Source organism: Anarrhichthys ocellatus, unplaced genomic scaffold (assembly GCF_004355925.1).
Source record: "Anarrhichthys ocellatus isolate YVR2014 unplaced genomic scaffold, GSC_Weel_1.0 scaffold5, whole genome shotgun sequence".
NCBI lineage: Eukaryota > Metazoa > Chordata > Actinopteri > Perciformes > Anarhichadidae > Anarrhichthys > Anarrhichthys ocellatus.
Window position 1 is genome coordinate 1,113,418 of NW_022280035.1, and position 14,517 is coordinate 1,127,934.

At 49.1% G+C, this 14,517-nt stretch overlaps 1 protein-coding gene across 2 annotated transcripts; it reads left to right on the top strand.

Annotated features, from left to right (window-relative positions):
- The first annotated feature begins 455 nt into the window (after positions 1–455).
- On the top strand, positions 456–14,209 carry tasorb (transcription activation suppressor b). Of its 2 annotated transcripts, none has more exons than XM_031845584.1 (23): positions 456–882; positions 2,088–2,233; positions 2,414–2,506; positions 2,609–2,681; positions 3,415–3,506; positions 3,609–3,743; positions 3,860–3,984; positions 4,082–4,113; positions 4,340–4,445; positions 4,589–4,692; positions 4,893–5,002; positions 5,373–5,445; positions 5,563–5,637; positions 5,890–6,747; positions 7,209–7,519; positions 8,060–8,162; positions 8,283–9,142; positions 9,786–9,908; positions 10,031–10,190; positions 10,284–10,392; positions 10,516–10,694; positions 11,433–11,567; positions 11,781–14,209. In XM_031845584.1, exons 1-23 carry the CDS (start codon positions 624–626, stop codon positions 13,046–13,048), a joined length of 5,529 nt encoding a protein of 1,842 aa, XP_031701444.1. In that variant the 5' UTR covers positions 456–623; the 3' UTR covers positions 13,049–14,209. The 2 variants fall into 2 exon arrangements, with proteins under 2 accessions (XP_031701444.1, XP_031701445.1); XM_031845585.1 differs by having other exon boundaries at positions 11,784–14,209.
- Positions 14,210–14,517: the final 308 nt, after the last annotated feature.

The following is a 14,517-nucleotide window of genomic DNA, read 5'->3' on the forward strand; positions in this document are numbered from 1 at the left end:
TATACATATATATATATATATATTTATTGTGTGTATTTATATACTTATATTTATAGATGTATATAGTATATACACACTATATATATAAATGTATGTATATGTAAACGTACATACATATATGTTTATAAGTGTATGTATATGTGTACAAAAAAAAATATATATATAGATTTTTTACTGTAAAACCTGAAGAACAAATACCTCTTGCAATACTTCATTATACCACCAGGTATCTCCACACTTGTAAAATGTTGCACAGTGATTAAAAAAATAAGATGTTTAAAAATGTCATTAAATATTAACGATGTACAGTCAGGACGTCCATAGCAGGGTTTCATATATTTTGGCTGCATCACTAATCGCCACATCCATCACTAACGTTACATGAAGCCTCGCAGTATATCCATCCGCCGCTGGGCGGCGCGGATGTTCTTGTATGTAAACATAGTGACGGCAGCGTTTTGCAGTGGTGGAGAAGAACGTGTACGTCATTTTCACAATGGCGGAGGCAGGGTGAGGAGGAGAGAGAGTGTATATGTGTGTGTGTGAGTGTGAGTGAAGCGGTGCCGTAATCGTTTTACAGCTACATTGCCCGTTAATTCCTGCGCACGGTGTGCCTCGGTAAAATGGCCCTGAACCCCAACGGGAGAAGGGACGCAGAATGTACCGAGACGGACTATCTCCAGCCGGAGGAGGGTGGTGGCGAGCACCCGAAGAATTCAGCCGCCACCTCGGCCACAGTCAACCAACAAAATGGCGATCAGCCTGGATGTGGAGACGGCGTAATGCCCGAACAAGAAGCCCCCGAACGGCGGAGGAGCTCGCAGGCGAGACCCGGCGAAGAGCAGCCGCGGAGGAATTTCCAAATCCCGAGGAAGATAAAAGGTGGTGCTGCTATTTTGAAAACACAGCCTGTCCGTCTTTTTCTTAATTCTGCTGCATGTTGCTAGCCCCTGCTAACGTCAACCGTTACGCTAACTAGCGTTACCTGCTGGTCACGCTGGTTTAACGACTTTTAACTGAAATTGTGATTAAACCAACGGTCCTATTATTTAAACAAGAGGGGGGAAGATAGCCGTTGACAAATGTAGCGCGAGTGGTATTAAGCAGACACAGCTTCTGGTTGTCCCCAAAGTCCAGAGAGAGACAGGCAGCACTGTCCATTCTGTCCATTTATTTTAAATATACAAAGCCCACCATCACCTTTTCCACAGGACCAGAGTCTGATGCAGCTGGTGTCATGGAGTGTGTTTTTGCAACCGTCACCTGACAACATGTGGGGGTGTCTCACTGACCTCAGTGAAGGGCGTGAAATGATCCACCTCCACCTGTCTTCTGTGGATGTTCTCACAGAACCAGGACACCAAGGGCTGCCCACTCCTCGTCCCACTGCAGCATCCCTCTTACAAATCACCCTAAACACTCCTACAGACTACAATACAATGACACTGCCCCCCCCCCCCCCAAATCATGTCCCAAAAGTTATTTGCATATATGCAAAGTTCGGCTGAAGTTGCCGGACTTGACATTTTTAAGCCGCGCACACAAAGTCTTCATGCACAAGTAGGAAACTCTTGTGAGATGGACCTGGCTGCACTACTTTGTGCTTCACATGAGAGATGTTTACTACCTGTTACACCTCCATGCTTGTGATGTTCCATCCAGTCAGTGTAGTGGTGGTTTCACTCATTTGCATGTGTTTGGGTTGACATAGTACGTCTCTGTGTCGCCTGTTCCAGCTGGGGTTTTTTCCGTTGATGTGAAGGAGTTCCTGGTTACTGTTGTCCATCAGTGTTTTATTTAAAGGACCCCTCAGTTACCCTCGGTACACAAAGAGCACTCGTCTGCAAGCACGTCACTTCCTCCTGCTCCTAATATTGACATGTCAATATATGATAAACATGTTTGATTCCTCTTTTCGTGCAAGAAAGAAACAATATTTCATATATCACCCTCTAAATGAGAGTAGAGGATATTCCGTTTGATGTTTCTGTCTCCCATGGTCAGACTTCAAAGTTTTACTTTACTTTTTGTTGTACCTCCTTCCGCTCGACGCTGACCCCGCTGGTTTCCCCTCTTCTCGTGCGCAGGCTTGTACCAGTTCCTGCCCCCCGACAGCCGGGAGTTCGAGGACCTCGTGAAGATCGTCTCCTCGTTTTACCTCGACTCGTCGTCGCGAGGAACCTTCTCGTACTGCAAGGCCCGGCTCATCCACAACGAGCTGCTGGAGAAGGAGGTGGGCCGTCGCTGGATGTGTCCTGCTGCACATTGTCACCGTGGAATGTTTGATCCCTTTTTGTATTTGCAGGAAAGAGCACATGTGTGACAGCACGTGTTTAACCACATAACATGTGTGTGTATATGTAAGTACACGGTGGGATGTTTGTGAGTTTCATGCTGCTCATGTTTGTGGCAGTTCATCGAGAAGCGGAGAGAGATGAAGCAGGAGGGGCGGACGGAACAAGAGCTGACCGAGTCGTACTGCTTCCTTTATCCGGACAAATCCAAGGTACTGACCCGCCGCGAGGCTCCAACGATGTACTGCACCGAGTGTAAACTCACCTGAGGCAAAGTTGTGACACGTTTTTGTTCGTTCTCTTGTTGTGCGCAGCTCCAGTGGATCTGTGAGAAGGGTCTGTCGGTTGGACACTCCAGGATCACTACACTAGGAAATCCATCAGTGGGTAAGTTAGTCATGTTTTTATTTTTTAAACTGTGCTTATTGTCATTTTACAGAACTTACAAATCCCTACACACACTGTACACATATGCACATCTAATGTACCGACATTAAAACAAGGAATAACAACAATACTAATGTAAAACCTTGTCTTTTCGTGAACTCTATTAAGTTGCTTGTTAACTGTTTATTATCCTCAAAATGTCTCCCGTTGAGATCAATCGACACAGATTACGTATAAATATCTACACATACGTCGTCAGTTAGTCGTATTGCTGTGAAAGGAGACTGTTGTTCACGGATATTGTTTAAAGAGTCGGCGCCCTGATGGATGATTTGCATCCGAAGATGTTTGATTAGCATTTAGACCTGATTTAACGTGCCACAGCCATGGCTGGGAATGACTCTGATATATGCAGCAATATATCACTTCAATGTTGGGTCACAACTGACTACACACACAAGGAGTGACGGCTTTGTCTTGTTCTAAAATACATCAACCAGTAATCGACATAATTCTCAGGCTACGTTCAAAAGTGTTGCCGAAGCGCTCGTTGACGTAATTATGCTGTTAACTAAACTAACGTCAGTTTGCAGCTGCATGTCACCGGCTTCCAATGAAAACTTGACTTGAAGAATGTCACTTTTAACAGCGTAAATGTGAGACTTTCAATGCATCGTTGATGGAGGACGAGTGTGACGCTTTATCTTCTAATTCACTTCTTTTGTCATCGCAGGTGTTTACGTCTCCAAATATTCCGACCTGTTACAAATCAATCCCTTTGAAGTGGGCTCGTCCGGAGACATGATCGTTTTTAAAGTTATGAGGGTATGTAAGGCTGCCGTTCAGTTTGTGACGTTGACAGAGTTGTAACCCTCGTAAGGGGGGGGGGGGGAGATGTTCAGCTCACCCGTGTGTTTGTCCTCTCAGGGTCGAATAAAGCACATCCACGAGAACATGCCTAAGAACGCGATGGAACCTACTCCCAAGTTCGACTGTCACTTGTCCAAAAGTGCCAACAGGGTCACGTCTTTGCTGTCTTACCGGGCGTTTGAGCTCACGCAGGTAGTCATCACTCATCACGTGTAGCGTGTTGTTAAAGTAATGTGAGTTCTCTTATTTCTTGGGACAGTATTTGTATAATTGAATGTGTCTTTCTTATTGTTTTTTTTTTTTTAAAGCAATATTTCTTTGAGTTTGCGTTCGATGAGATCAAGGCCCGGCCGCGGCACGTGTGCCCCTACGCTGTGGTTTCCTTCAAGTACAAAGGCAAGGAGGCCGCTGCTACGCCCATGACGTCACACAGGTACGGTTCCATCAGCAGGTATCTGCAGACAGTCGGGAGGGTTGTTACCATGTTCTGTGTTGTTTTTAACAGGCTCTTCTCTCTCTCCGCTTCACAGGTTTCACACTATTTCCTCTGAAGGAGGTCGAGGTAAAAACTATTTTTGACTTTTAGATATTTGATAAATATTGAATGAGACAAATAACCTGGCTCCCCAAAATCTTAACGTGGCGCTTCAGTTAGAGATGAGCGCAGTTCTAAGTGCTGCACCCTCAAAATGATCCGATTCACCAAGAGGACGAAGTGCTGTTTTAGTTATGAGCTCTTTGTATCGTGTCTGACCTCTGACCTGTGCTGTGGATACCTGTTGTTTTAGGGAGGAGCTGCTACACGGTGTGGAGTGGTCCATTGGTGAACAAGGGCCACGAGTTATTCCCAATCTGTTTACGGTCCTCGTCGCGCCCTTACCTCCCCTTCAAACTGTGAGTAAACCTTCATAGTCCTGTTCACCCTGAACCTCCTCGGTGCTTCTAAAGACACTCACTTTGCAAAGAGGAAGCTAGAATCCACTCAATATACAGTCAATATATATATTTATCTCTCTGATAAATCTGCTTCCCTGAAGGCCTGAGAAGCTGGAGATGAGCAGAGGCATGCAGCTGGATCAGGTGAAGCGAAAGATTCCCTCTGTGCTCTTTTCTTGGGACACTTACAGCGCATCACGGGAAGGTCAGTCCTCACCCCACACGTGTTCACCTCATCATCAAATCATATTCAAGTCATCAATCTATTCTAAATGCAAGCACCCGCATCGTGTATTACAGGAACATGGACTTACTCCATCGATGTGATTGCAAACAAGGTGTTTCAGATAAAAAGCGAGCCGCTGCGTAGATGAGCTTCATTTCTTGCTTTTCTTCTGTCCGCAGTGATGAAATGTGGGATGTCCTGCAGCCTGTTCGAGGTGGTGGACGGAAAAGGCAAACCCACCAGCGGCAGCTTGGCAGCGCTGGTCCATAAACTGGAGAGGGACAGGATGGTGAGTCAACCTTCGGCCGCTAGCCACCGCGTTCCCGTGCGTGGAAACTAACCGAAAAGATCCGGAATGTGACTCTCAGCGTGTCGACAAAATATACTTCGAAATCTAAGAAACACACACAGAAGAATGGAGATTATAGTTTATAACACGATGTAATCGTTTGATCTTTTCTCCTTCTTAACAAGTAGATAATGTAGAGAACCATCTGTCACAGTGGTCATGCTGCTTATTTAAAAAGACATTTAAAAAGCTGAAGTACTCGTGTACACACAGGAAAACCTGTCCAGCAGTCAGACTGGTCTTATGATCGCTCACATTATCAGATAATGATGCACTGTGGGTCTTCTGACCCTGCTCTCCTCTCATTCAGGTGCTGGTGAAGTCCTTGTTTGACCGGGGCTTTCTGTTCCTGCTGTCCTCGGCGCAGATGGTTGAGTCCAAAGGTGCCGAAAAAGCTTTTACTCTCCTCTTAAAGCTCTCCGCTGTGCCGTTTGAACACCCACTTGTTGCCTTCAGCAAAGGGTTCAACTGTAAAAAAAAAGTTTCTGTTTGTTTTGCAGAGCGGCGGGGGCGCGTCGAGAAGAACCTGCAAGCGTTATTCATCTTTCAGGAGTCAAGGATGGTTGTCAAGTATTGTAAGTATTATTCACTCTAGCCATCCTTTTGTTATTGTGATTGGGCCTCCAGTGGAAGCATGAAGCTCCCAACCGGAATGTTTTATTAAGAAACAGAGAATGTTTGTTTGGATACAGCAAAGATGTTTCTCACGTCTACCTGCTGGTTTCTATGTTATAACTAACTCCTGGTGTAAAGATCCCGTCTCTAAAGACTTTATTAGTGCAGATAGACATCTTTAACGCGACACTAACGTGCGTCCTCCATCGCAGCATCCAGACTGTTCGAGCCAGAGCCGCTGTCGACGGAGCCCCAGCCCGCCATCCTGTCCTCCGTGGATCCCTTCGTCCCGGCTCTGCACTACGCGCTCTTCAAGTTGCGCGCCAACCCGGGCAAGGACCTGAGCTCGGGGGTGGAGCGCCAGGCCACCGACTACCTGACCCGCAAGGACTCGGGCACGGTGCGGCCGTTCATTCTGCCCGACTACAAATACAACGCGGACGACAGGACCAACCCGCTGCTGGTGCACAGACCCAAATGCAACATGGACGCCGTGCTGCGCTCTTACGTGCACAACCCCGGCAACTACATTTTACCTCTGAGCAAGACGAAGAACGTCATCAATAGAATAAGGAACCCCGTGCCCGTGCCCGTGCCCGTGCCCGTTCCCATACCTGCGCCAGCCCCAGTGGAATACAGCCCTGTGTCCGACTGGGGCGGCTCGGACAGGGGCTCGGACAGGGCGGAGAGACTCGCAGAGAGGCCGCCTCCGGACAGGCCGGCACAGGAGAAACCGCCGTCGGACAGCAGCAGCAGCAGCAGGCGGAGGCAAGGGTTGGCCCATTCTAACGGGGCCCAGGCGCAGCACAAGACCCCCGCGGAGCCCCAGCCTCAGCCCCCTCAGAGGCTGCGTCTGTCCCAGAACGAGTACGATAAAGACAAGATGAAGCAGCTGCTGAAGCTGATCCAGCTTCACAAGAAGGCGATCGTGAAGGAGCCGGGGAAGGAGCGGGGGGAGGACGGGGCGTGGGACGTCAGCAGCCTGAAGAGGAAGTTCGAGGGCGACGATCGGGGGGGCGCGAACAAGCACCAACGCACGGACCCGCTCAGCAACGGGGAACCCAGCAGAGGTGAGGAGGGCCGAGGCTTCAGTTGTGTGATTTAATTTGAGGGTTTTTTTTCCTCTGAAATAATGAATATTATATTAGTTTCACAGCCCTGTCTGATTAGCTCTCAGTAATTGCATTGCAAATTAAAATTAAAAAAAAAGAGCGTTGGCATTATTTTAACATGCAGCCAGTGTATTGCTTTGCAAATTGAATTACTTTACGCTTGTTTTCGTTGTTAAACGTTGAGGTTTCTGTTTATATTCCTCTCTGCTGGTGGAACAGCTGCTACAGCCATTCTAGAGTTAAGTGCACTAGAAATTAAGGTAGTTTAATTTCAACCGTAAATATTATTTTAACCCATAAAAGTTGGCAAATTTGCAATGATGCATAATCCTGCTTCACAAGGAAAACCGTAGTTATTAGAGTTCAGGATATTGAGGATATTTTAAATCGTCTCTAATTGGCTGTTTGTCTCCCGCTAGGAGCCCAAGCAGAAGAGATCGGAGATGAGGTCGGACACGGCGACAATCTGACAGCGGTGATGGAGAGCATGGGCATCTACGACACCGACCTGAGGGCTCACAGCAACGCCGGCGCCCCCGCGGTGAACGAGACCCAGCGCCTCCTCAAGATCCTCCTGGCTACCCTCAACAAAGCCGTGGCTCAGGGTTCCACGTCAGCGCAGTCGAACCACGGCGAACCGTCGACGGGCACGGGGAGCGGGGAACCCGCCTTCCTCGAGCCGGATCTCAAGAACCCGAATGAGCCCGCGTCTCACACCAACTACACAGAGGTGAGATGTGAACTGCTTCTAGGGTTGATCTGTTGGAGGATTGGAGTGATCAAATGTAATTAACGGGGGGGAAAATGCATTCAAGCAGACGTCGAGCTCTTGCTGTTGGATGAAAAGAGGGGGAAAAATGTATAGAGTCCATTTAATTAAAAACGCTAATATCAACCTTTTGTCATTTGCTATTATCCGTTCCCACCACATCTACCGGCGTTCCAGTGGCTCTTTGTCAAAGAGAAAAACATTAAAACAAAACTTCTCAAGAACACTGATCCACCATTTCTGTCGGATTGTAACTTAGGCAAAGAAGTCCAATGTCCAGTCAAGATCAAAAGCAAACAACGTTCCTCGTGCGCTCTCTCTCTCTTGCTCTGTTATTAAAATGTCCCTTTTATACTCGCTAGAAAACCACATGATGTACAGCGCCAGAGAGAAGTGCACACCAGGCTTACTAAAGAAAACCACCGACTGGTCTCGGTGTGATCGAGGCCTTAGACGTGTTTGTAGATCTAAAAATAATTGCTGTTTTTTTATTCCGTTTAGGAGGACATGGACTGTAGCCCTGGTAGTCCACTCAGCCCGGGCTCCCCAGCAGAGCAAGCTCACACCTCAGACACCACCACCTGGGTGAACCCGGCCAGTGAAGGTACCTCAAAGCAGTCTTTACACAGACCTCGCTCCCCTTGTGGGCATATTTAGATCTGCTTCACGAGGCTTCTTGTGTGACATGTTTCTTCTTCTTCTTCTTCTTTTTTTTCCCTTCCAGACCAAGCGCAGCCTTTTCCTGAGCTGGAGCCCAAGCCGGAGCCCGTGACGGTGACGGACAGCTACGCAGAGCCGAAGACGCCCGTCAACGCGGAAACAAAAAAGCCGGGCGCACCGCCGACGTTACCGGTCGTGGAGGAACTTCCCTTCCGGCCCTCCATCAGCCTGGACACCATACTGAACCAGGAGATTCACAGCCTCACGTCTGACATTAAGAACATCATGCAGACTCACCGCATCTGGTATTCTTCGCGGCTGTCCCCGCGGCTGCCCCCCCGCCACTGCTGGCTGCCCAACAGCTGCTTCTCGGACTTTGTGGTGCCCTTCGTGTCCCCCGTACCCGTTCAGGGCCACGTCAGAGCGCTGTGCGAGAAGATGGACAAGTTGATCCCGGCCCCGCCCACTCCCTCCCAGGTCACCTCCCCGCCGCCCCCGGTGACCACGTCTAATCTCACCACACCGCCCAATCTCACCACACCGCCCCCCACCCCGGTACAGACTGCCAAGCCTAAAGCAGACCCCTCCCTGTCAAAGGGCGCCGCCTCCTCTCACAGCGGTAAAATGGGCATCGTTAAAGGCACGGCGTCCACGAAGTCTAAAGCGGAAGGCTCGTCGGCGGAGCTGGAGGGAGAGATCTACTCTCCCTCTCACGTCACGCCAGAGTCTCCAGAGACCAAGGCCCAGAAAGCGGCTGCGGGCAGCGGGCCGGGCCTGCTGGCCGGCAGCCTCATCGGTCAGCTGAAGCCCGAGGTTTTCAGCAGCCTGGTGGAGATCTTTAAGGACGTCACCAAGAACACGGTCAAGTTCTACATCTACTGCGGGGACGAGGGGGAGGAGAGCACCGTCTGCAAGGAGATCAAGGTACGGCACACGGGTTTGGAGCAGTCACTGTCGGTCACGTTATTCATTCCTCTGTGAGATGGTTCACTCAATAAATGGGTCAAAATAGTGAAAAATGTCCCTCACAAGCTCCCAGAGTCCTCCATGACATCTTCCACTTGATCCATTCACAACGCAAAGATTTCAGATCTAAAAATAAACTCCTCACATTTCAGAAGCTGAACAGCTGATTCATCTGATGAGCTACCTCCACTTTAACTGGATTATCAACATCTTTGTCTAATCGCACTTCTTTGACTAAAACCAAAACGACCGATTAGTCGAGTAACTGACTAAGACGGGGCAGCCCTCATTCTTTACATATTTTCACATCCATTTTCTTTCATATTCTTTATCTGTAGATTTAATTTAGATCTCTTTTTTTATCAGCCTCTGCAGCTCTGCAGTAGTAATCTGCGCACACACACACACACAGGAGAGAAGCGTTTCACAGGAATGTGAAACGCCACACCGGCTCCTCCTTTGTCACTATGTGTTCCTCGTCTCGGCACTCGGCTCTCTCTGCAGCTGTCAGTCAAGCCGCTGTTTGTAAGTGTAAGCGAGGAGGACGCGTTCCTCCGTCTCGTCTCTGAACGACTCCGTCTCCCTCTTGTCTGTCACAAAGGAGTACTTGAAGAGTCTTGGCAACAGCGAGTGCAGCCCACAGACGTTTCTGGAAAACAGCGGCAGTTTAGATAAGCTCCTCATCATCATCCCGAACGAGGACATCGCTGCACATGTGCACAAGGTACGACCCCGCCTCCCGCCACCGGCCGATTGAACATCTGCTGCAGAGTGTTGTGTTTAGTTATTTGAGTTGTCGGGGTTATCCGCATACTGTATCGAGGTATTTTTCTTCTGGCCCTGCAGATCCCGGCTCTGGTGTCTCTGAAGAAGTTGCCCTCGGTGAGCTTCGCCGGAGTGGACACTCTGGACGACGTCAAGAACCACACCTACAATGAGCTCTTTGTGTCCGGGGGCTTCATGGTGTCTGACGAGTTTGTCCTCAACCCCGACCTCATCACACAGGGTACGGTTTGGCCGTTCTTTGAGGGGAGCTGTGCGAATTCATGGATCGGTTGGACAATACTTCAGAGCTTTTATTATGCATTTCTTTGAGCAGATCGTTTGCAGGGGCTGCTGAAGTTCCTGGAGGAGCAGAGCACCCCCGAGCACCCCTGGCAGTGGAAGGTGCACTGCAAGTCCCAGAAGAAGCTGAAAGAACTGGGGAGGTCAGTATCTTGAGTAGGAGCTTTCCCCAAAATAGTGGTAACCAAATCCTAATTATCTTTAGCCAGACTTTGAGCCGTGAATCAATACCGTGACACTCTATGAATCTGCTCCTTCTCTTAAAGGTTGAACACTAACGCCATGGGGCTGCTGAACCTCCTCACTTCCTATCAGAAGAAGCACCTGGTGGAGTTCCTTCCGTATCACGAGTGCGACACCCAGTCGCGTCAGGCTCCGGACCTGGACTGCCTGATCAAGCTCCAAGCTCAGCACACGCAGCAGCGGCACCTTATCTTCCTCACAGGTATCGTCGTTCACGTCCCTATCGGCTCGGCGGCCCCGCGTCCACATATAGAGCCGCTTTCTGGCAGAAAAAGCAGCCGCAGGGTCGCTGGGTATCTTGTCAACCAACACTCTAACCACTGTTGTGTGGTGGACTAGCACTGCTCCTTTGCCTCGTGTTATCCATTTGAGCTACTTTTAGTTTTATTTGATGATGTTGTTTTTAGCCTTGAGCACCAAACGGAGGATGTGTGCTTCATGCTCTGTGTAGATGACGGCCGTAAAGCTTTGTTTGTACTCGCGCTTGGTGCCGGGGCTCGAGCCTCTGCGGACGAGCGTTAACGGAGGCCAGAGGGCGAACAAACAAAATGAACTGTGAGGAATCAAAAGGACGAGTGTAACTCGTATCTCATATTCATGGCCTACTTTATCGCCTTTGTACAAGATCTGTAAAGAAACAAGTCGAGTATTAAAAGCATTAAATAACATGTAGATAGTGCTTTTATCAGTGAACTATTCGTAACAGTCGGGTGATCGCATGCGGCATTACGTCATTTTCTAGCGCTCGAGCCGGCTTCACTGCAGCGAGTATAAACTAAGCTTCACGTAACAGCGAGACGAGGCGTGCTGTCATAATAACTCTGTTTATAAAGTGTTGGTGTGAGACGTGTCGTCCTTTTTATACCTTTAAAATGAAATCCATTATTGGAGTGACAGCTGTCTTTTGGCTTATTTGTGATGTGATGTGTGTTTTATACAGAGCGGCCGTTTGAGATGTTCCTCCAGTACTCCAGAAACGGGATCGTGATCGGGAGCATCGACGACGTCATGAGCGGTTTCCACAGTCTGATCGGCTCCATCAATCAAAATGAGCTTCCAACACCACCCTCTACAGGTGGGTAGCGTCAACAGCACGACTAACCGCCAAAAATATTGAGGATTTCATGTCATGCAGTGTAACTTTTGTTATGTACAGTGTTCTTGACAGTTAAATATGTCCATTAAGTTATTTAATACACTGTTGATGCTGTTAATGCATCTGTAACACATTCGTTTGATCATTTCTTCCTTTCGTTTCTCTCTTTCTGCCTCTTTCCTGCTCTGCTAGTAGTGAATGACGAGTGTGTGGAAGAGGAGGACATGTCGTTAGACTCTGAGGATGATGATGATGAGGATGATGATAATAATGATGGAGGTGAGCCGACCACCGTGTCGGATCCCCCAGAGCGGAGCCAGGCCGTGGAGAAGGGGAAGCCTCCGCTTCCGCCCCCCCCAGAGACGGAGGAGTTTCGGCCTCCGCTCCCGGAGCAGCAGGCCACCCCCGACAGAACTCCCACGCTGTCCGAGTACAGCGCTCTCAAAACGGCCATCTCTCAGTTCAAGGCCACCAACCAGATGGGGATGGGCTCTTCGGACATCGGAGGCTTGTCCCCGGGAGGTTTCCCCGTGAACCCCCACCAGAGCTTCCTGTGCCCCTCGGCATCGTGGTCGTCCTACACCGGCTCCTCCAGCTACGCGGCCTCCCCGGCCTACCCCGCGTCACCCTGCAGCAGCACCCAGGAACAGGACTACCGCCCCCCGGTCCCAGCGGCCCCATCCCCTGCCTCGATCCCGCCCCCGGCCGTCATTGCCGCGGCGGGACCTCTAGCCAACCTGGCGTCCCTCCCCTTGGAGGTCAGACCTCCCCCTCCGCCTCACCTCATGATGCTGGGCCACATGTACGGCTCGGACGCCGGAGGAGCCGGGGCTGCTGGGAACTCCCCGCTCACCACCTCCCTCCCTTACACAGACCACAGTGACTCAGCCCAGCCAGCGTACATGGCTGGCATTCATCAAAATGCTGGCGGGACCCCCTCGCAACGCGACAGGACACTCACCCGGCCTGGGGACGGTCTATGGGGGACCAGCTCCTGTCGGACTGCTAGCGGACCTCTGGACCCCAGCGGGCTTCATCAGACTGGGGAAACCCTCGGAGGCAGCGCCCCTGGTAGTCAGGGGGGCAGGACTCAGGTGAATTGCATTAACAACCTTGGAGCTTCTGTGGGTATTCCCACAGTGGCCACCAGGGGGGGCTCTATAGTCAGGCCTAAGATGCCTCCACATCCAATGTGTGGCATCGGCTACGGCAGTATAGGTGGCATCCCTGGACAGTTGGACCATGGGCCTATGCGGGGGGGTATGGGTCTTGGTTCTTTAGGGAGCTATCGAGGTAGAGGACCTCCACCAGTAGCCCTTTGGCCTCGGCCAGGACGAGGACACGATCGGGGGGGCGGGTCGGGAGGTGGACCCTGCTTTTGGGGTTACCCGGCAGGCAGGGGCGGGGCACAGGATCACTACTCGGACTACACATACACTCACAATTACGCTCCCGAATAGACAATCAAAACATGACCGAAGGGCAACACAAACGGCAAAATCCAGAGACTATTAAAGCTGGCTGACTGTAAATATTTCCTTGTCATAAATGCTTTGATTTCAATCGGAAAAAAAGGAATCCTGGTTTTCTACATTTCTGAAATAATTGATACAGGCAGTGCCGAGTGTCCTACCGTGGTGTGAACTGTACGTACACTTTTTCCCTGTTCAAAACCACCATATTTATATTTGCCAACAAATGGTAACGGCCTTCCAGCTTCTCGGAATCGATCATGTTATTTCTGTTTGTCCAGGTTTTGAACGGTTTGTGAACCAGGGGGAAAGGCTGATATTTTTTTAAGGAAAACAAAAAAATAATAATCAAGTGAATTCAATTTCACTTTTGCTGTTGGTTTTCTTTTTTTTTTTCTTTTACATATTTGGTTGTCCTAAATTCTATTAAAAAAAACATTTCAAATCTTATTTGTGTGACCAGTTTGATGACGGTGTCGAGCAAACTATTAAAAATATAAATCACAGCTGTCTCACTGTCCTTTCACTCCAAACTCTCCTTTTATTCATCAGCCTACATTTTATATGTGCAGAGTGAAGGTGGATGAGTTGACCTTTAACAATAAAGTGTGTGTCATAAAAAGTAGAACGCTGAGACTTAAATCTGCTAACATGGCTCCGGTTCCTCAGAGAGAAGGTGTGTTGCTGTTCATAAAACGTATTAAAGACCTTTTAAATACTGTGGACAGAATCATGTGTGACCGCGACGAGGAGCCGGGCACTGCGGTGGAAATCGGTTAAATCCGTTTCCTCCGGCAGGGTGCGCTGCATGTGGAGAGCAGTGTGGAGGGAAATGCAGCTCTTAAAAGCCCCTTGAGGCTCCATGCTGAGTGCCATCGGCCCCTTAACTCAAACCACCACTGAAGGGATCGTGATGAGGGCCCTCTCTGTTGGCTTTACTGTAGTGCTTTTATAACCCAGCGGAGGAGCTGGCACAATAAGCACACCAGGGGGCGCCATTTCCTCTTAATGTGGAAAATAGTTTAGCACTTTATCTCCAGAGCCTCCTGTGCCGGTGGTGCATTAGATGCGCCACTGGAAACTAAGACCCCCCTCCATTAAACCAGTTGCCTTTTAAACATATCACACAAACACGAAGCAAGCTACTTTATGTTGTATTTGGCTGCTTCCTACTAAACAGATTAATTTACACCTGCAATACTTCACCTCAAACACAGCATTGAGCTGCGTTGTTGGGGGGGTTGTGTTCAATGTCCACGGGATCCGCAGGTGTTGATGATGGAGGGAAAGCACACTGATCATGTGAATCAATAAACTGCACGTATCTGGTGGATGTACACGGAAATATTAACAATACAATGAAACATAATAAACTGAATATACAATAGAGATATTCCGACGAAAGTGAAACCTATAATAAATAAATGCAAGTCATTTTCACAAATATTGTTTTTGGT